This window comes from Scophthalmus maximus, chromosome 5 (assembly GCF_022379125.1).
Source record: "Scophthalmus maximus strain ysfricsl-2021 chromosome 5, ASM2237912v1, whole genome shotgun sequence".
NCBI classification, from domain to species: Eukaryota; Metazoa; Chordata; class Actinopteri; order Pleuronectiformes; family Scophthalmidae; genus Scophthalmus; species Scophthalmus maximus.
This window is the reverse complement of record NC_061519.1, coordinates 3,929,853-3,951,398: the sequence shown is the minus strand read 5'-3', so window position 1 is coordinate 3,951,398 and position 21,546 is coordinate 3,929,853. Positions and strand designations below refer to the sequence as shown.

Below are 21,546 nucleotides of genomic sequence, written 5' to 3'. Positions count from 1 at the left end.
TGACTGTTTGGGCTCGTGCTACGTTGAAAAGACATGTCAGGGTGGCGAAAGTTGTGTTTTTGGAAATGTTGACCCTTCACACATTCGACTGGCGCAGTGACGTCTGCGAACAAGGGGTCACCGTCACAGCCCCCACTGGAGAGAAAGCTTGACACAAATTTTCACATTTTCAAAAGCCATTTGTACAAGTTAGAGTGACACTTTGTCAAAAACAGCCAATCATTAGTGACTTGGCTGTACAGAGCAAAGGAGCGCGTGCTTCTGATCAGAGATGACAGCATGGCTTCCCTCTGTCGGGACACATTAGCACATCCTCTCCGCTGGGCAAGTGCTAAAAACGCCGTTGTTTTAAAACGTTTTTTTTTCCCTAAACCGCAAAAGAAAAAGGAACAAAACTTTGGATAAATCAGTGAAACCCACTGATGCTTTCTTCATCGGAGGAACTCACTGGAATAAATCCTATCGGTGGTGTTTTGTTTGTCTGAGTCGGATCATCTATCAAATCGTGTTCCACTGGAAAATGACATGCTAAAATGTTTCTTTTGTGGAATGCGCCATAAATATACTGCGCTGATTTATATTTCTTTTACATTTGCACCACAAATGAAATGGTGCCTCTGGTTACTATATTTATTTTAAATCTTTAATTAACGCCATATCATAAGATCACTAAGGACATTAGGATACATGAGGATTCTTATGAATTTAGATGTTGGCGCAATGAGAATAAAGTATAAGGCTGATTATTGATCTTCTGCACCTATAGCCCAGACAGTTATGTCATATTCAGATCTACTGTAAGTGCTCAAACCTGCATTGAGGGCAACATGTTATCAAACAGCGGTCTGAGCTCTGAAGCTGCCGACATGACAGAGATGTTCGGGGTTTTCCAAACTCCAGGAAGTCTTTTGCTGTGGCCTGGCTCTAAAACACACTGTACATTGTCAAACTTGCTTGAGTAAAATATGATTATTCCTTTTTTTTTTTTTTTTAAGTTTGTGGGTTAGCACATAGAGATGCTCTAGATAAACAGTACTTATCGTCCCTAACGGCAGCAGCTCCTGTAGCCTCCCCACGTATAATTACACAACAAATGTGCTCTTTGCTGGTGCAGAGCGAGTGCAACGTTCTGTCTCGACTATTTGCCGCTGATTGCATTTTGACAGCCAAGAGACCTGCGGGCTCCAGCCAGACTTGTATTTATCACGGTCTGTCTCGTCTGACCCCCCGGGGCCGCCGAGTGTCTTTGTGGACTCTGTGCTCACTATCTACCGCACAAATGTTGCCATCTGCTCTGATTAAAAGAATGCAGCGCGTGTTGCGTTTGGCCTTTCCCAGTCGGCGAACTCATCTGGCTCTTCCCGCAGATCACCCCCATTGGTCGCTTCTGGCTGTCCAAAATAACCTTTTTTTTTTTTTTTTGTCGTTGATTATACACTATCCGCTGCCAGTCCAAATTACAGCTCTGCGTTCAGATGGCCCGTTATACAGCCACAGAAACGGCGCGGTGAGCAAATGTGCACAGTGCGAGCACGGTGGCGGGCCAGCAGAACTCACAGCTGCGTGGCTTCCTCGAGCAACCCCTTCAGACGGACTGATAACCAGTGAGACTTGACTTTTGTATGCCATCACCAGTGGTCAAGAGACAGGGCTGAAGCAGTGGCTCAGTTGCTTGACTTTTTTCACCTGCTTAACTGTTATGTTATTTCATCTTTATTTAATCAGGCAAACTAAGAAACTAAAAATCTCTTTTTCAAGAGAGGCCTGAGAACAATTTTACATTTACAGCAACAAAAGTCAACACAAATTACAGACAGCAAGAGCAGACTACAGACAGACATACAAGAATGGAAAACTAAAGGCAGTTGCAAGATTCCGTGAAGTGTCCTAATAAAACAAAACTATTTTCAACCAAACTTTTGGCTTAACAAATATTGTGTGTGAAGTTGACTGAATTATCGAGATCAAGCATATAAGCTGATACTGAATTGATAGCAACCATCACCCCAAAACTGACAAGACCAATGATGAAAAAAACGACACTTCAGTATTTAAGCCACAGAAGAGACAGCGCCATCTACTGAGCAGTGGAGGTAACTCACAGGTTAAAAGTGAATAAATGGCATCCAAAATGAATGGATTGTCTATGAGGAGAGGTCTTCCTCGTGTACGAACCACACGGGGGAAACTCTCCACCCTGTGGTGTATTTAAAAAGTCATCTGAGCACACAGTCATACGTTATCCCAAACCCCACATCCGAGACACGCAGGGGCCTTCACTGACAGAGCAAGTGGCTGTGGTGGGGCGCTGATCCCCTCGGATATTCGGTCGGTTATGGCGGCGCTTGTTATTTTTTACGCTGTTGCTAATAGCACAGGGGGCAGCCTGTGTGTCTTTCCACCTGTTTCTAAGGCTATTTCCAATGACATCCTCCAAGCTTTTGCCAGACTCTCATGTTACCAGCTCAATGTTTGAGCTTCCTCCTGTCAAGATTAGTGCACTTGGGTGTAAATATTCCCACTGGAAAACTTACATTTCATAGATTTTGCCGCATAAGTAAAGCCTTGAAGGAAAAAATGTCGAGGCTGTCGTCATCCTGTTGACTCACTAATGGCACAGTCGGCTTTAAGACGGGTCCACACAACATAACCACCAGCTTTCAGTGAGATCTGCTGGACAAACTGGCAGCATTTGTGCTGCCAGCAGACTGGCATTGCCATGGCTACTGCACTTGTTTGTTGTACAAGGGAGTGTCCCTTCCGCGCCACCTAAATATGGTCTGTGGTTACGCCACTTCAAATCGCATGCTGCAACGGCAATGCACGCACGTGCGCACTCTCAGACTCACACCAGGACCTCTCCGGCGATGCCAACTAGTCTTTTTCCTTTGACAGAAAATCTCACAGCTGCTCAACAGCCAACAAGTGGCTCTGTTTTCCAGCTATTCAGTAAAAAGTTCGAGTCAAATTTCTCCCCAGAAAGCCACAAACACTGTGGCTGCAGGGTGTGGTGGGACTGACCCAATTAAACATCAGTGTACCCTGAGAAATCTGACGAAACCACAAGTCAACCTCGTGACTCAAGGGGCCTGGTGTGCTTATTTACTGTGTGTGTGAGTGTGTGTAAGAAGCTGTCTGGAGTCCAACTAGGCTATTTTACTGTGCTGCTGCAGGATTTGACCTGATGGAATACTTCAATGTGAGAGATATTCTGGGAACCAGAGAAGATGAAGGCCAGAGTTCCTACGTCCGCCTTGGCACCATGCCCATTGTACAGCAAACAGAGTAAGTGACCTTCCAGGTAAACTGTATACAAAACACTGCACATTCTCTTCCACATACCTGTGAACATACGTCTTAAGACACGGTCGGCCATACCTAATAATATTGAACTAGACTTAGGGTCATACATAGCTGATTTCTGTATTTCCCAAAAAATGTATATCTCAAAATACCCTGAAATATTTGAAATATGGAACAATATGGTGTTGGGAATAATCTAAAATGTCAAATATAAATTGTAACGTAAACCGGATAATGTGTTGTTAAGGAAACTGCTATTAAACAAAGTGGTTGTTAGTAAGACTTTGACATTGTGTTTGATTTTGGGTTTGTACATTATCTATCCATCCATCATTTACTATCTGTATATATCTAAAAAGCGTCAAGGGGTCACTATAACTCTGTGTTTATCACATTTTACATGCAGAATAAGATAAAGCACAGGTTATGTGAGCGACAACGTTGTTTTTTTTTTATTTCACAGGGACGTGTTTCCTCAAGGACTACCAGATGAATATGCCTTTGTGACAACATTCAAATTTAGGAAAACCTCAAGACGAGAGGACTGGTACCTCTGGCAAGTTTTTGACAAATATGGAATCCCACAGGTGGGTCAGCCAAATGTAAAAAGCAATAAATGTGTTTAATACTAACTTCAGTACTGTAATACTTTAAATAGGACTCATTCTTCTGTCCCATATCTAAAATTGATGATTAAAGATTTAAAAAATTCTTGTGACTTGAATTGGCTTCATCATTTACTTTCATAATCCACCAGGTTTAAAACCTCTGTGATTCTCTACAGTATGTCTGCACTTGACTGCCTGTATTTCCCAGATCCTATTGTTAACGTTACCCTGCCTCTGACTTGTCAGGTGTCCATCCGTCTCGACGGTGAGAACAAGGCGGTGGAGTACAACGCCGTCGGGCTGACAAAAGATGCCGTCAGGGCCGTGTTCAAGAACCCCGAGGTTGACAACCTATTTGATCGCAGCTGGCACAAGATTGCCCTGAGCGTGGAGGCCAAGTCTGTGTCTCTTTACCTGGACTGCAAACACATCCAGACTCTGACCATTGAAGACAGGGAGGACATTGATATCCAGGGGAAGACAGTGATTGGGAAGAGGCTGTACGACAGCGTGCCGATTGATGTGAGTCTTCACCTGCAATTTTTTTAAATAATTAAATGCACAAGAGTACTGTAGTATAATTAAGCATTATGGGAGGTAGTAGTGCATTATCAGTTTCCCCATATAGCCCACTTTGGAGATATTGTATTGTGTGATTTTCTTGAGGTTGATCTGTTCATCAATTCTCTGTGTCTGTGCAGTTTGACCTCCAAAGGATGATGATTTACTGTGATTCCAAGCATGCAGAGCTGGAAACCTGCTGTGATCTGCCCAATGGACCCGTGAGTACTATAGGCTGTAGACCCACTGCTTGTACCGTTTCCCACGAACGTGAAACCATGTATTTTAGAAGCTGCAGAGTCGCAAATCTCCTCGTATCCGGCTCCACAATGGAGATTCATTAACGAGTTGGTTGTCTACAAATATAGTAGCCTAATGTATAGTAATTATGTAGATTACAAAAGAGAGATACTTGAAAATAAGAATTGGTTCAAAGTGAAAGTTGTAGTCTCACAAGGACATTTGTTTCTAATTGCAGGTTCCCATCACAGAGGCAACTATCTTTTTGTTATCCCTAGATGGTCTCTAATTTAAAATACTAATTTTGAGCTTGAAAACACTCAGATAAGTAAGCATAGACAGTTTTTGGTTTACCTTACTGTAGCCAACATGTCAACAAGCTAATTTTGAAAAGTAGCAGAAAACCAAGACAATATTACAGACTACTACTACTGCAACGCCAGTCAACTGTGCCCACAACAGTGTTAGGTGCTAGCGAAATAGCTTCACACAAAAACTAAACTACTTAGCTAAATCAACTGTAAAAGCCACTATACCAGAAGGTATGGTTCAACATGTTTTGAAAATGTGTCTGGAGTTTAATGGCTAGCAACCTCATTGTAAGAGAATGAGGCAAAGATGGTGGCAACCATTGTTAGCCAAGATGTAACAGCATGTAGAGGTAACTCCCCTAACAATGGTGGCAGCCTTGGCTAACCAGCCTTGGCGAACAATGCCACCGTTGAATATGTGACCACCTGAAAGAAATGTATCATTTTTTAAATCGCCATCTCATCCTCCTGCCACCTCTTGGTTTGATGATCACTGTTGGCTGAAATATCATCTTTTCAGTGCCCTAAGAAAGTGGTGACCGAGGCTCCCCCCGTGGAGATCCCCGCTCCGACACCTACTGTTGTGGAACAAAAAAGAGGCCCTCAAGTCAACTGCTCCTGCTCCGAGGGAGAGAAGGTACAGCCACCTGACTTTACTCCTGTCCCTTATATCCACAGATGCGTGGGAATCCTTTTTTTTTAAACGGCTTTCGACAGACGTTTGTATTTCCATTCCTCACAGGGAGAGATCGGTGAACCTGGCGTCGCTGGTCCCAAGGGTGAAAAGGTCATCTACCAAACTGCCTTTAAGTACTAGTTTGTGTCTGTGTGGTTGCAGTTTCATAATGCTCCAGAGTTGTTTGTCACACTTTTCCATTGTGTGAACATGCCTACGTTTTCAGGGTGACTCTGGCCCTGTGGGTGCCATCGGACCGCCGGGCACCAGAGGAGAAAAAGGAGAAACTGTATGAAAACCTCCACTGTGCATATTTGCACTTGTCATTTTCCTTTTCATGGACAGATAATAGTTAATAAGCTAACAGATAATTGGTTGAGTTTCAGCTTAAGTGCTGTGATCGCTGGTAGACACTGCATATTTTTAGATGCACTCCAAGTTTCAGATTGCATGCCTTCCAGCTATTCTGCTTTTTCCCACGCCTCGATAATAATTGATCCTTGTCGATGAATTATTTGCAGGGCAGAGTAATCTCTGTCAAAGGTGGCAGAGGTGAGAAGGTAAGTACAACTGTGCACCTTGATGCTGCATGAGTATCATTAGCTTAACTACATGTTTGTCTGTGTGCATATTTTATATGCATGTATGCATGTATCTTGGACAATACATTGTAATTTCCCCCTGACAAATATGTGGTTTCTTTGCCTTCTTTTGTTCTTTATTTTAAACTCTTTATCTATTTATCTTATTACACATTTTACCTATTTTCAGTCTGGGAGTGGCTAGGAAAGTGCTTGCGCAGCTGTTATTGTCAGAATTACAGGTCAGGTTACCACAGAGGATGTGTAGCACAGAGGGCAGGCCCTTCGCAGACGCCCACGTCGGTCCAAAGCACAGTGTCTCTGCTGCCCAGCAGTGCCAGCTGGGAGTCAGAGTATAATTTATTCCTGGAGACAAAATGACACATGCATCATTCGAGCTGTCCTGAGAGGGACACTTAAAAGGGTCACAAGAGGTCTGGAAGACGGGACAAGTCTTCTCACTTGTGTTATGTCCTTTTTGGGTTGTCGCTCGGAGAACGCACCTGTAAATTATTCCGGATCACACAAGTAAATATCACACAAACTGGTTGGTTTGATAAAACTGCACAAGATCACACTTTAATGCAAAGCATTCCTGTTGTTTTCCCCCATTTCTTACTCTTTGCACGAGCATCTGTCTTCACTTTTTCCCAGAGAAGGCTGCAATTTGTTGTAAACTTTTCTGAACCTGATGCCAAAACGTGACGTAAGCTCCACTTTAAGCAGCGGTTAAAAATGGCCACCAAAATAAATCCTTCCTACTTTGATTCCTTCTAATTGCATGTTTAATGGACTTGAACAGGCAATTCCATGTGTGGCAGTATTGTTAAAGACAGTGTCTTCTTTTGCGTTACGGGGCATAGCAGACCCATGGCCCTTCCCCTAATCTCTGTGATGAAAGAAATGACGTGTGTTAAAGTGATATAAGCTGAAATAATTAAAGGGCAACCTTCTATGACTTGTAAAGTGGTTAAAGCAGAGGGAAGTCTTGCGGTGGGCAAGACCTCGTGGCACTGTGTAATTTAACAGCCATTACTTCTCACTCGGTCCAGCTCTCGAATTCCGAGGGATTCCTTGGCACAGAATATGACATCGGTGTGCAGAACCAAAAGTCCATAACAGCGAGGACAATTGAAATCCATTGTTCCTTGAGTCGCAGGTTGGACGTGTGACCAGACTTTAGTGGGTCTTGGTAAAAGATTTGACCGGCTCCCAAGCCTTTACTCAAAGGCCTTCCAACGTGTTTGTCTGTGTACTGTCTTGACTTAACTCTTTCCGTTTTGTGTGAAATTCTAACCTTTTCGTCCAAATAAATGTTCTCTCCCATTGTTGGATTAATCAAAGTCATTCATTCACCTCTAACATTTGTTCTTTGTTCTAACATTTAATCCTCCAGCCCTCCGTGTACTGATCCATGTCCTGCTATGCTACCAGGTTGATTGCCTGCTGCCTGTACGACCGGCCATCGTGCATGCGTGTACACTATAGAACGGTCAAAGTAAAAATTTGCCTTTCATTTACAGGGTGATACAGGCAGCATAGGGTTGACAGGTGCTGCTGGACAAAAAGGAGAGAAGGTGTGACATCGTGAACCTGGACTTGTGGCGGATTTGGGCTTTTTTCTGTATTATGGACCTTCATGTACACATATTTGTATTAATTATGTGTTTTTCCACATGTTTGACAGGGACTTGGTGGTGTGCCAGGTATTGATGGCTTACCCGGGGATCAAGGAGACAAAGTAAGAAATGCAGTTGTTTTGATATATTACAGTCGGGAGAATTTGGATTTGGAAATGTCCAAATGTTGTTTTCATCGGTATGTGTATCTCATAAATAGGGCGAAGCAGGACTGGCTGGTGATCCAGGGCGACCAGGTCTAGCTGGACTAAAGGTGCGTGAAAGTGTTTTTTCCAGTTTTATATCCATTCGCGAACCAGTGTTTATGCATTTGGCGCATTTATACAGTTTTAAAATAATTTTGATGTGGGGGAAAAATAAAGAAAAGGACATTGTGGTATTGGCACTGGGGCACAATCGTTTTGTGAAGTGGGAATAGGTTTTTCTGGACGATTACCTCTCAGCCTGTTATTGATTTCTCGTGAAAAAAAAGGAGGGGGCAGTTTAGTTGACTTTCCCCACGGATGAAGCAGCAGCAGCTGGTGAAAGAGCGAGGAGGGGGTGCTGGCTAGCTGGTTGGGGGTCGGCCAAGGGACTGTGACAGGCTGACCAACTCAGGAGTGGAGGAATTGGTTGCCCGGTTTTGATACAATGCAGGGAATACTAAATCCTCTGCATGGCAGAGGTTAGAGAGGACCTTTAGCCTATGTGAAAGACAACAAGAACCATATAAACAAGAATATTATACCCCAATAAAAAGACTATAATCCTTGCACAGTGACAAAAAGACTGGGGATAGCATTTCTGATGAATCCACTGTTTAAAAAAATACTAAAACTAAAATTCTTAGGGTGGTGTTGACCTTCTTATCATAGTGTATTTGGCCCTTGGCAGCTAAAGCAGAAGAAGCACAGGTGCTCCCGACAACCTTAGCAATGGCTTTGCTCAGTTCAAGTGTCCCGGTAAAGCCAGGGCACCATGACAAGTGAGCCAAATGGAATCCAGCCGTCGTTCAATTGTTGTTCATACCACTGATTTGTCTATCGTGACAATGTCTTTTGTGAAAAAGGCAAATAATGGAATCCATTATTCTTTACAATATATTATTGAATGATCATGGCAAACAGCAGCAGACTTAGAGGAGGTATTTAACTGTGGAGCTCTCGCAGAAGTATGAATTGCACAGTAATAGAATTGTCTTTTCCTGAAGACATGGCCATCATAATCGAACTAGCAAAGGTACAATTTCTACACATTAAAGCATAATTTTCCCAATCGTGATTAATCTGAGCAAGAACATAAAGGAAACAGAGGTTTTCAGTGATACTGAAAATATGATAATGACAGTTTACAGTGTCAAATGGGTTTGGTTGTGTAAATGAAATTGAAAGTTGCTGGGGGTCAGAGGAGGGGACTCTCTAGACAATACCTCACATGAAAAAAGAGTGGTGATCGAAAAGAAATACACCTTGCAGATTAATATTACAAAGTTACATGTATTTCTTTGCATGGAAAAATAAAAGAATGAAAGTGAGGTCAGAGGTCGAAGTTCAAGTTTCTCTCATGAGGGGGGGGGGACTCATCACTGACAGCTGCAGTTTCCTTTTTGGGGTTTCAGGTTTCTTAGTTGCCCAGTTGAATGTCTTCCATCGATCCAGCTCTGACTCAGCAGTCCCCAGTTGGCCTAATGTATATTGTGGAGTCAGCATCAGTGACACTTTTGGAAAGTGCCAAGTCAATAACTCACACCAAAATAATGTTTGTCTTTTTCATCTTACACTCGTAATCTTTTTGAATTTGTATCATACAGGGAATTCAAGGAGAGGCGGGGATTCCTGGCTCACCTGGACCAAAAGGTGTCACTGTGAGTGCAGTCTGAATTGGTTTCACCTAAACGATCAGTTCAGTGATAAGTGATAATATCGTGTTTTAAGTTACAATATCATGTTTTTGTGTTTTGTTGCAGGGTGAATCAGGCATAAAGGGTGAAAAAGGAACTCCAGGAGCAGGGGTAAATAATGCTGTGACAGCTCCAATTAATTTATAGAAACTAAATGAGGCATTTGTGTGAACAAATCTCCATGATTCATATTCCACGTAACACATTCTTACTTGGTAGCTGCTTTCTACGACTAAGAATAAAAGTGTTGACCAAACATATTCACTTGCAACACACACAGTCTTCGTTCAGCATCCTGTGTGAGGCCACTTGATCGAAATGGTAGTTGCTGAGGGACAGGAGGGTTAGTCGGTTACCTTCCCTGTTCGTGTTTTCGCGCCGTGTCTTGGGATTTGAACAGTAATGTCAGGTTGAACCTGCACAGAATGGAGTTCATACCGCAAATCTTAATGACAGGGTTAAATTCTTAGAGGGAGCGAGAGACAGAGAGAGCGTTCTTCTCAGAGGACCTGAGAAATGAGGGGCGTAATTGTACAAACAGATGTGGCTTCCTTGAGCCACTCTCCACACGTCCTGTCGGACTCTGTGGGGGCGTTCGGCTATAACGCACCTCGTTCAGGCCAGGCAGAGCTGCGTTGACGTCTGAAGTTTCCTTTCGAGCTGCCGACCCCTTCCTTCTATCGCCATCAGAGTGACGTCGGCGTGCGGACTCGGTCTCTAGACTGCCAATGAAGTCAGTGAAAGGTTATCTCACGACGTCAACAGTGGCCTCCCACTGAAGTCAAGTTGTTTTGGTGATCACGAATTCATCGGCACTACGACAAACGGGTCGAGGAAGCACCACAGGGAGATATGAGAGGCAGTTGTAAGAACTACGTCTGTGTCGCGCGGAGACATCGGCTCGAATTTTAAACCACTTCAACAAGCAGTTTGTACGAAGCAGTCAACATTTAATCACTGCAGTGATCTCTTTGCCACATGGCACTGGGATGTGCAGCAGGCTCGAGGCACACTGTGGCTCCATTCAAACATGCCGATGCCAGGTGCGGAGCTGTCTGTCAGCCGGTCAGTCTGTCGGTAAGCGATTTCCTGCAGGCAATAGCTGGAATAAGCATTTGCGATAAAGGGGATAGGTGGGTCAGGGGAGGAGGCACCTGGGGTGCAAGTCAGGGTAACGTTCGCTAATGGAAAAGCCATAGATGTGCTTTAGGGTTATCCAGCGTCTTGTTGTCCACTTCCTAAGTATCTGTTCTGCCAGGAGGTAAAGGGACGGCAATGTCGCCACGTCGGTCCACTAATTTCCACACTGTGCCAATGCCACATGGATGCCAATCCATCCATACAGCTGGATGGATTGGCATGACATTTTGTACAGATGTGTTGCCCAGAGGATGAATGCTCCCTGATTTTTTATTTAGCACCAAATCTCTGCAAAATAGATGTCATTCCCAGCATCGTGCCAGTTATCAAACCACGTTCACATTCAAAACTAAAATAGTGCTCATGATCATGTATGAACAACATACCTGCTGTGCCTGGAGACTGGAGACTATGCTCCTTGTCTTCATCTGCACATGCTAACTATGTAAAAATTGTAATTGTTCTAAGCAAAGTGGATATGTTACATAGAGTACATCAATCCCTGTAAGCAGACTTTTTTATTCATATTTATTTATTTAAATATATAATAACACATTGAGTGTTTGGACGAGTAAATGCAAAGGTTTTCATGACCTTATAGATCACTTCATTTCAGTACAGCATCAACATGTATGTATATAGTATAGATTATAATGTAAACCTTATCTAAGTGCACCATCATCCTTCTGTTTTCATTCACATTTTCAGTTCTACTGTATATAAAAAAATAAAAGTCTTTACAATTGCCTGCGGTGGTGCATCGATAAGAACTGCAGTGGAAACTGTCTTATTGAAACGTACTGTTAAAAAAAGACTTCACACTGGTTTTCTTGAACCCCTGTTTCCCTTTCAGGGCCAGGCGGGTTTGGACGGATTACCTGGAAAACCTGGTTTTCCTGGGAAAGACGTGAGTGGTGATTCTCTGCAAAGCTGCTGGTAGTCACAAACACACAGTCTGTGGCACATTTAACCGAGTCACCTTTGCATTAACGACCTTTTTGCTCAATATGGATTAGGGTTTGAGAGGATTTGCCGGTGCACCAGGGCCCATTGGAATTAAAGGCGTACAGGTATGTGCCCCTACCCCCCCGTATGCAAAACACTGCTCACTTGATTAGAAACTATTAAAAGATGATATTGCATTAAGTATAGTGTTTTTAAGATGCGCTGATATAAATCATTTTAAAGAGGTATCATCAGTTTCCCAGGCTGCGGTCTGTGCCCTCCAGACATTCCTCAGTCTCCTCTGCGCACCATCAAAGTCGGCCCACTCATTTGTCTGAGGAAATAAAACGCAGAGTTCATTGGTCTGTCTGTAATTACCGACTTTGATTATTCTCCCAGTCGCGCACACACGCTCATACCACACCCAATATGCATTCAGAGGAATCCACGCACAGGCACGAGGAATTGCCACGGTGCTTAACTCACAAAATTTCACTTTCCACGGGGCCTCAAATAAGTACACGCTTTAACACGCGTCATCTCATAAATTATAGCCGTTGCCATATCATTACTATACGGCCTGCAGGGACTTTGAAAGTCCCTCGATTCTAATGAAGGGGTTTTCGTCCTTCTGTCACAGGGGGATCGGGGCCTTCCTGGATTGCCTGGGGATGTGGTAAGTGTCAAAAACAAAGCAACGGGATAAAGTAATGATATTCTATTGAATTACAGACCTGTTTAATGATGAATGATGCCGAGCATAGTCGTGTGAAGGAGCTAGAAAACAGATGGAGGGACAATGTTCTCCAGCAGCAGAGGAAGCTAAATCACAGAGAGCCTTCGTAGCAGTTTGTGAAGTAAAGCTTACAGAATTGGTTGATTAATTGATTGATTAGAGTAAATTGATGGAAAACTAATCCCCGACAATTATGACAATTAGCGATCAATCGTTTATTAACTTTTTAAAGCAGGATGACAGAGGTTCCAGATTCTAAAATATGAGGGTGTTGATGCTTGACTTTTATAAATGGTTTTGGCTTTATTTGATGAGATCAAACAATAATCATGTTAGCCATATTTTTACTCCCAAAAAATAGTTAGTATGTTATGAAAATAGTCATTTTTGTAACAGCTCTATCAAGAACAGAAGAACATATTTTCCTTTTATAGTTTATTTAGTTTATTTATTCATCATATTTTATTCATCTACATGCAGCCATGGTATTTTTTTGATCACATATTAGTTAGGATCTGCCCCATAAAGACTTATTAAAAACTCCTGTTATTTCCTGTTTTACTTTGAAGTGACTCACATTGTGTGTCACTTATTCACATCACTTCCTGTCTTTGTCAGATTGCCTGTCACACGCTTATTTGTTTCACCCGTGCCCAATAATCTCTCCCTCCCATATGAATTTCGTCCATGTTCTCCCCAGTTTTCTTCGTCAGTTTATGTGTTTTGTTGTTGTTCTTGCTTGCTGCTTTTGCCTCATGCATGGTTTAGGTATTTGTCCATGTTCCGTAGTTTTTGCCTATGTCACTGCCTGAGTTTGGTTTCCTTTTGCCTGCCTGCCAATAGACTTTAACCCTGTCTATCAGATTAAATATTCCTTCAATGCAGTACTCACAGTATTCTGTCCAACATCTGCTCTTGTGAATCCCGTCTCCTGACAATATGTGCTATAAGACTCTAAAAAATGTGTGGGAATGAGGGATAGAGGTTAGTGATATACTCATATGAAGATCATTAGTCTAACTATGTCTAAGTGGTTCTTCATTGTTTTTCATTTCAGTTTCAAAAAGAAGGCTTACGGGGTGAAAAGGTGAGTCATTGTTCAATAATAAAAATGGTTCATAATTTTTTTGCCCCATTAACACTTCAAGTAAAGATTTAAAGAGTACTTCTTAATTATCAAGAAGTGTAATTAACCACACCACCGTACATTTGGAATTGAAATGAGAAGCAGATTTTTAAAAAAAAAAACAGGAATCAAAATGAATACAAAGAAAACTTTGTTTTAGTTATACAATTTCAAAGTGTAAATTGTAACTGTCAACACCTGTCTGTATAATATTATGTCTTGCATACAGTCATGTGTCGGACATGTTTCAGGGAGAAGCTGGACCAACAGGGCCTCCAGGAGCTGAAGGACCCGCAGGGCCTCCTGTAAGAATCATGATTTATTACTCCCTTCCTGCGTGTTTCCTTTTTTTTCTTTCTTTTTTTTTGCAGTTCAGCTTTTGATAATTTCTTGTTGCGGAAAAGTAACGCTGTGCGAACTCGTGCTGACTGTGCACAATTTGACTCCTCAGGGTCCTCCCGGTCTGCAAGGTCTGCCCGGGGAGCCTGGAGAGTTCGGCCAAAGGGTAAGAAAATCATTGTGATTGGTCAAATCTGAACAATGCTTCACTACATTTCCTCATCAAAAGGCAGACCCAACACTATACCAGGAGATCCCAACAGAGTATACAGTAGTCACATAGGAAGTGTAATGTTTTCTTCTGTTTTTTTGGGGGGGGGGGGGTGGGGGGGGGGGTTCGTAGTACTGTAATCATATCTATGCCTGAGTTGTCAGCACATTAACAGACTTTGTTGACTCCTGAACATTTCTCAGAAGCACAGCGGCTCTGGAGGTGGAATTGTTGGGTTATCTCGTTGAGGGGGGAAAAAAGGATTTTGTCTAATTATGGCAATTCTCGACTTTGAAAGAACCATGAACTTTGCACTGCAAGACCGCGAGACATTAAATGGCCAAAAAACTTTTATTTTTGTATTATTTCATGATCCGTGAACATTACAGGCCCTCATGCCACTCCTAAAAATGACATTTACCTTCCACTGAAATGCAAGAGCACTTGAACAAAATAATGCGACGTGTTTATCATCATACTGCAATCAGGTAATGTTATTAATGAATGTATCTGCAAAGTTACATCATGCTCGTACGCCTCATGCATGTTTGTGTTCCTGCACTTCCTTCATTGTCTAAAATGAAACTCTGCTTTAGTCCATATTACTTTTTCTTTTATCATATTCCAATGGCACTTTAAAGAAGAAAGGAAACTGATATTTATTCTTCATGCTGACACTGTTATCAGTGCTTGTAGAACTATCTTTACAAAACAAATCACCCCTCGTCTCTCATATCCCTTTTCCCTCTTTCTCACGCCACACTGGGCCCGTGCGATGAAAACAGACACAGTGCTTCTACACAATTTGTTCTTCCAAAACATGAACACAGATAGTGACATCCCTCTCCTTTTTTCATTTTTTATTTCTGCGAGCAATTATCTTCTCAATAGCGACATGTTGGAATCTCAGTGTGCAGCTTTGCTTTTATTTTGTAATGTCATTGGAGGTGCCATGGGATCATTTTTACAGCCCCATGGGATGCTTTCCCAAAGAACGGACAGATGGTGAAGGGCTCCACCTTTCTTCCAGTCGAGGTCTGGGTCTGTTATACCTCAGCTGTCAATGCACGGGGAGAGGGTGCGAGACCGGGGGTGGAGGCCGTCTGAGAGCTGCGATAATATGCTGGTCTCGGCTAATAGAGTCGGCTGCACGGTTGAGTTGGTATAGATCGAGCCGCTCACACCTCCAGCGCAGCAAAGCCCTCATCGGCCGTCAATGTCACCGCTGGCAAGGGCCCGTCTGTTCACCCTCATCCCGAGATGACAGGCGGAGGGCAGCCTGAGCCGGAATGTGGACGATGAGAACGTGAAAAGGCTGCATCAAAAAAAAGCATGCCAATTAAAGATGGATGAATGGGCCGTATCCAGTATTAATTGATTTTTTCGTCCCCTTGGAAAGCGACAGGCTTGTGAGGATGTGAGCGAATGTTGAAATCAACAATTATGTGATCTTAACACTGCTTGACTAACCCAATTCACATGAATTTCAAGAGTCATAAGCTAAAATCAAAGAGTTTCAATATTAAATATGTTGTTCGAGATTAGGCTACATGTTTTTATTCCCAAGGAAAAATCCTAGTCACTACTGTCCTCAGTATTGGCTTTGACCTTGGAAACAGCTCCCCGTATTTGGCCTTATGAATGTCTATTTATGTGTTTTTTAATTTAATTGAACTGTTTTTCAGGGAAAGAAAGGTGAAGGTGGATTGCCTGGAGTTGACGGCCTTCCTGGACCTCCCGTAAGAACAATTTGAATGTCACAATGTGCAGGAACACACTAAAGGTCTTTTTTTTTTATTGATCCCAATAACCTCTCAAGGAGAACTGAGGTGGATTCATTTCATATTCTAACCATGTGCTCAGTGTTCAATGTGACCCACAAAGCACAAAAAGGTTGCGCTCTCAAAGGTGTCGTGGGTGCTCTCACAGTGTAAGTTTTACTTGAGGGGCAAAAAGTAAACAGAGTAGCTTAAAAACAACAGGTTATGTCAGTTTATTTTCTAAATTGCTCCCTCGTGCACCATAGAAGTACACCTGTCTCCGAGTGCTATCCAAAGCTTAATGAGCCGTTTAAAGCGCTTCAATATCCCCCTCTAGTGGCTGCTTTTGGAAGTCACATAGTAGTTTTTGAATTTATATGTGTCAAAAAGAAAAAAAAATAATTTCCTGAAAAACTGCTAAATCGTTTCAATTAAGACAAAAAGTATTAAAAAAACTGCATTTTGAATGTGAACTGTTCAAGTGATGGACATTTTCACTGATGATGCGTTACATTACATTGATTTGACTGACGCTTTTGTCCAATAAGTGCATTCAACCGTGAAGATATTACTGAGGAGTGCAAGAATCTTGAGAGTGCATAATCATTTATAAAGTAGGCCAAACGGCTTATTCATTTTGTATTTTATTTTACAGGGTCCCCAGGGTCCATCTGGGTCGCCAGGAAACCAGGGACACACTGGACCTCCTGTAAGTTACGAGGAACCCAAATCAAGACTTGGCGGTTTGTATGTATACATATATGTATAAATATGTATATATATATATATGTATATATGTATATGTATATATATGCATGTGTGTGTATATATATGTGTGTATATATATATATATATATATATATATATGTTGACTCCCCTCTTCTTTTTAAATGCAGGGTCTACCTGGTGAAATTGGATTTTCGGGCAAACCCGGAGAGTCGGGGAAGGCTGTGAGTGGGCCTTTTATTGTCAGACCTTGTTCGTCAGCAACAGTTCTTTGAGTCACCGGTGTTCAACCTCTGTTGTCGTCTCTTTGCCCGTGTCACTGAATGTCAACCCTCTGTCACTGGTCTTTGAAGGGTATTCCTGGTAAAGACGGTCTCGACGGCCTTCCTGGAAATGATGGTGCCATGGTTTGTATCACCTTTAAATCAATTTTCTTTCCTCTCTCTATTGTGATACTTCAAAGCTGAATCAATCCCCCCAATTTTCTTTTGGGAATGGCTCAAATATGAATGTGTAATGTGAAAGGGTCAAAACCACAGAGGACTCTCACTCATACATTATCCACAGTTCTGCTGAGCTCTTCATTTCATTTTTTCATTTGAGTAGCATGTATACTTTATAAATAGTTTGGGGAATTGCATACAAACGGAATGTGTAAGCTAAGATAGTTTAACTTGTAAAGTTAACAACTTCCAGCCTGGTTTCAGATCTGTGAATCACTGCCTACATTTATTTATGTATAACGTGAGATGAAAATGAAGATTTAGTTTGAATATCAGAGCAAGTCTTCTGTAAAACATTTTAAACGGTGTGCTTAAATTTAATGTGGTGGCTGAACTGAGTTATATTATATTTACCCTTGACCACATACCATTTATTTTTGAATGTATGTCATCTATGTCGTAATCGTGTGTTTCTGCAGGGGCCCAGGGGAGAGCGTGGAACAGATGGTTTTCCTGGAAAGTCTGGACCCAAGGTGCTGCGACTTAATCTTACCCAGAAACATACTGGACATGACTGAAGAAGCATGCGCCTGATGAGATATACGCGTGTGCAACTTTCCAAATGCAAATCTGACATTTCAACGTCCTTGTGTCTTGTCCCCAGGGCGATGATGGGCCTCCTGGACCAAGAGGACCTCCAGGGGAGAGAGTGAGTCCACAGACGTTGACTTTGCTTTAGTTTTGTTTTTTTCTTCTTTTCTTTTTTTCACACAATGAAACATATTTTACCATGTCCAATGCGTTCTTGTTTTTTGTTTTTCTCTTTTATTTCCAGGGAGAGGCAGGTTCCCCTGGACAACCGGGCGATGGTGGAGCAAGAGGAGAAAGGGGCGTTCCGGTGGGTGTGACTCACTGCATCACCAGGACTGTGCTCATTCACGCCTGTAGACGCCCATTTTATTGATTTCATGTTGAATTGTACAATCTCTGCAACTGTGCATGGGCAGACGTCCTCTGACGGTCACTCATTTTACGCAACATTAATCGTTTCTGGTGAAATGAACTTGGGTTAGTTCCAGTTTGCCTGGGTAACCTCCTGCGACCCCATCTAGGGCCACTGGGTGTCCCTAAATGCCAATTGGAGAGCCTCTGTTCTCATTTAACTACTTACAATTTTTAAAAAAAGCATCTTTTAGGCCATTTTAATGTATACATTTTGTCTGTGGCTTGTTTACATGCTGATGGTCGGCCTCTCTGTCACAGGGAGAGAGAGGAATGGAGGGACCATTTGGTCCGAAAGGTGAAAGGGGAGACAAGGTAATCAGAAACAAGGCACCAATTTTTCCACACGTTGTACAACTTTTATGATTAAAAAACAGTTGGAAAATTGAATGTATGCAGACATAAATGCTGCTACGGTGGTACGGTGGAGTCGTCCTCTCCACAGTCTCTGTAATAGTCACGCCGCGGGTATTAATAAGGTCATTAGTATGCAGACAATGAACATATTGTCTCTTGCTTCAGGGTGACGTGGGAGCGAGAGGACTGCCGGGCGCTCCAGGAAATGTCAGTAAACGTTCTGCTCTTACTAGTGTGCATGTTTTTTTTCTGTTGTCATTAATACGCTGAAACCTATACTGTACAATAGGTACAAGTGAATGATACAGTTGACTGTCCAGATGTAAGTCAATTATAACCTGTTTTTACCTCTAAGGTGGCAAACGTCATCCCCGAGCCCGGTGAACCCGTGAGTAGACAAACCAAACTCTACGGTCATATTATAGGAAGTTGGTTATTTGGTCAAGATGTTTATCCTGCTCTGGGTTTATATCCACTTTGGAATTAAAACGCTGCGTCTTCCGTCTTTTAAACTTCTATTTGCTTTCTTTGTCTTCGCCTCAAAGGGGATACCTGGAGAAAAGGGGGAGAAGGGAGAACAAGGGAAACCAGGAGAGATGGTGAGTTTTTTTCTTTGTGACGCTCAATCTTATTTCCCCTCCAGTTTCAACAAAAGTGAGGCCCAACTCTACACCTGCTAGTGTGCAGAGGAATCCACTAGATGTCAGTAGAGGACCTGGTGTGTGAAAAGCAGGAGGGACATGAAATGAGATGCTCTGGGGGACTTGCTTTAAATTGGCTGAGTAAATTAAACTGAAAGAGACCAGAATAGAATACAGGGACTATTGGTATATTTGGGATGAGGAAGCCTGGAAGCAGCATAAAAAATCTTCTAAAATAAACAATGTACTATAATTAACACACACTTAAAAACTGCAGGCATGCATTTCTATCATCTACGACTTTTCTCCCTGTGAGGGTGACGGTATAAAATGAATACTTTATATTCATTTTTTTGCATTGGACATCATCTCCAACCTTCATGTCTTTGTAATGTGGGGATCGTGACAGACCTTCCAGCATTAGAGCCGTATGACAAATATGACTTTTTCACAAGAATACAAACGTAACAAGAAATATCCTTTGGCGTGTAGACCTGAACTATTAAAACTGACATGTGAACTTTCGTGTCTTCTCTGAAGGGTCAAAGAGGATTACCTGGTGAACAAGGTTTCAAGGGGCCAGCCGGACCAGCGGTAACATGCTCCCCATCCCTCACCGGCTTTACCGTACAGTTGTTTTAAGCGGAGTACCCTCTGAATTGCCGGCGTTATTTTTCATTTTTTGAAATATTTTTTCCAGGGCCCAAAGGGTGACACTGGACTTGCGGGAGAGACGGGACGCGTCGGAGACCCGGTGAGTCGTCTGATTTAATGTGACCCACCATTCCACACCAGGAGGGGAGATTTGCTTACCTTAATGGCCGGTGTGTTTCTCCCAGGGTCCACCCGGCCTAGCTGGTCCTCAGGGTCTTCGCGGATTACCAGGGAATGTGGTAGGCCTCTTCTGGACCACTCAAAATTGACTTGCGGTGCAAGTTATCGATGCCTGCTTGCATTTCCTATGACTCTCTTTGAGCCTGATGTTTATAAAATACTAACAGTTGCCACTGATAATGAATCACGTCAGCATGAACCCGAGAGTGTTCTGTCTTCCAGGGCATACCAGGGATCATCGGGCCTCCTGGTCCAGCTGGACAGAGAGGAGACAAGGTCAGTCTGCGGTTTTATTCAAAGTCCATTCGGTCGGATGTAGCGATGAAAATGCTATGCCATGTTGAGAATGGTTTTGGCAGTGCCGAATGTGAATAAGTCTGCAGAGAAGACAGATGGTGACCTTGAACGTCCTCCGTTTGTTGTTTTGTTTCAGCCGAGAATACATTTCAGTCCCGCAACTGCAGCTACAAGAAGCTGTTTCGTACTAGCCATTCACAACACTCTCCTCCACCTGCTGTGTTGTTTTTTTTCATTTTCTTTGCTTTATTGTTTTTTCGTCTTTTTTTTTGCAAGTGCAATATGGAAAACATTTGTTCCCATGTTCTTTTCTATCCGCTTACCAAGAGTTACATGATAAGAGGGTAGCAGTTTAAACAATACACAATGCCACAATATCAGTAACAACAGCAGTAGTACACATGGAACAGTAAATGTATTTATATATACAGTGATGCAGTAAATGTGAATATTGCCATTCAAAGTTGAATCCTCACACTTTAGAGAATTCTCAACAATAAAGGTTTCACACAAGAGCTACGAAGACGCCTGGCGACGCACCGGTTGTAGCCTCGAGAGACAATGAGCTTATATCTCTGTTGTGCCATTTATTTCAGGGTGAAGTGGGTAAACCTGGACAAGCAGGTACCACGGGCCCCCCTGGAGATCCCGGTTTGACTGGACCCCCTGGACCACCGGGGAAGGGCAAAGATGGGCAGAGCGTAAGACACGTATTTTTTGATCATCATTAAACCGGATTGTATCCCTGTCTTATTGTAATAATTCATAATGACGTTTAACCACATTTTAGTGCCATAAGGTGTTTGCTGAGTATATGTAAGTAACACGGCAGCGGACCATTTCACAGTATGCAGCCACCACATTAAAGCTGAGTTAAAGAAATTAAACTACACTTTATATTAATCATCATTAGCCTTTTGAATTTTTTTTTTCTTCATTACAAAACCATTGAGTTTAAAGGAAAGGGTCCCTTTTTTTCTAATAATGCATATTTCACGACATATTTGATAATAATATATTATTATTCATCATTACAAACTCAAACTGTTTCATTATCAGGTCATAACCACTGTGCAGCCGCTTCATAAACCCGACCCTTACCCTTTTTGGTCGACAGGAATGCACTTAATATCCAGTTTTCCACTTTTATTAAACTCCTCTGCAGATGCAATTTGTGATGATACAGCCGT

At 42.4% G+C, this 21,546-nt stretch overlaps 1 protein-coding gene across 4 annotated transcripts in view; it reads left to right on the top strand.

The window, feature by feature from the left end:
- col22a1 (collagen, type XXII, alpha 1) overlaps positions 1-21,546 on the top strand; it is a 46,437-nt gene that overhangs the window by 9,448 nt on the left and 15,443 nt on the right. For 2 of the 4 annotated variants that reach the window (XM_035635044.2, XM_035635043.2), the window contains 35 exons: positions 3,174-3,285; positions 3,767-3,890; positions 4,158-4,433; positions 4,613-4,693; positions 5,544-5,660; positions 5,766-5,810; positions 5,926-5,988; positions 6,221-6,259; positions 7,804-7,857; positions 7,968-8,021; positions 8,120-8,173; positions 9,710-9,763; positions 9,866-9,910; positions 11,793-11,846; positions 11,956-12,009; positions 12,525-12,560; positions 13,678-13,707; positions 13,998-14,051; positions 14,198-14,251; positions 15,982-16,035; positions 16,712-16,765; positions 16,953-17,006; positions 17,136-17,189; positions 17,705-17,758; positions 17,890-17,934; positions 18,061-18,123; positions 18,489-18,542; positions 18,750-18,791; positions 18,940-18,972; positions 19,130-19,183; positions 19,766-19,819; positions 19,926-19,979; positions 20,065-20,118; positions 20,282-20,335; positions 20,953-21,057. In XM_035635044.2, the coding sequence (XP_035490937.2) occupies positions 3,174-3,285; positions 3,767-3,890; positions 4,158-4,433; positions 4,613-4,693; positions 5,544-5,660; positions 5,766-5,810; positions 5,926-5,988; positions 6,221-6,259; positions 7,804-7,857; positions 7,968-8,021; positions 8,120-8,173; positions 9,710-9,763; positions 9,866-9,910; positions 11,793-11,846; positions 11,956-12,009; positions 12,525-12,560; positions 13,678-13,707; positions 13,998-14,051; positions 14,198-14,251; positions 15,982-16,035; positions 16,712-16,765; positions 16,953-17,006; positions 17,136-17,189; positions 17,705-17,758; positions 17,890-17,934; positions 18,061-18,123; positions 18,489-18,542; positions 18,750-18,791; positions 18,940-18,972; positions 19,130-19,183; positions 19,766-19,819; positions 19,926-19,979; positions 20,065-20,118; positions 20,282-20,335; positions 20,953-21,057 (2,282 nt within the window). The remainder of the gene's footprint in view (positions 1-3,173; positions 3,286-3,766; positions 3,891-4,157; positions 4,434-4,612; positions 4,694-5,543; positions 5,661-5,765; positions 5,811-5,925; positions 5,989-6,220; positions 6,260-7,803; positions 7,858-7,967; positions 8,022-8,119; positions 8,174-9,709; positions 9,764-9,865; positions 9,911-11,792; positions 11,847-11,955; positions 12,010-12,524; positions 12,561-13,677; positions 13,708-13,997; positions 14,052-14,197; positions 14,252-15,981; positions 16,036-16,711; positions 16,766-16,952; positions 17,007-17,135; positions 17,190-17,704; positions 17,759-17,889; positions 17,935-18,060; positions 18,124-18,488; positions 18,543-18,749; positions 18,792-18,939; positions 18,973-19,129; positions 19,184-19,765; positions 19,820-19,925; positions 19,980-20,064; positions 20,119-20,281; positions 20,336-20,952; positions 21,058-21,546) is intronic. The other 2 variants (XM_035635045.2, XM_035635046.2) reach the window with 2 other exon arrangements.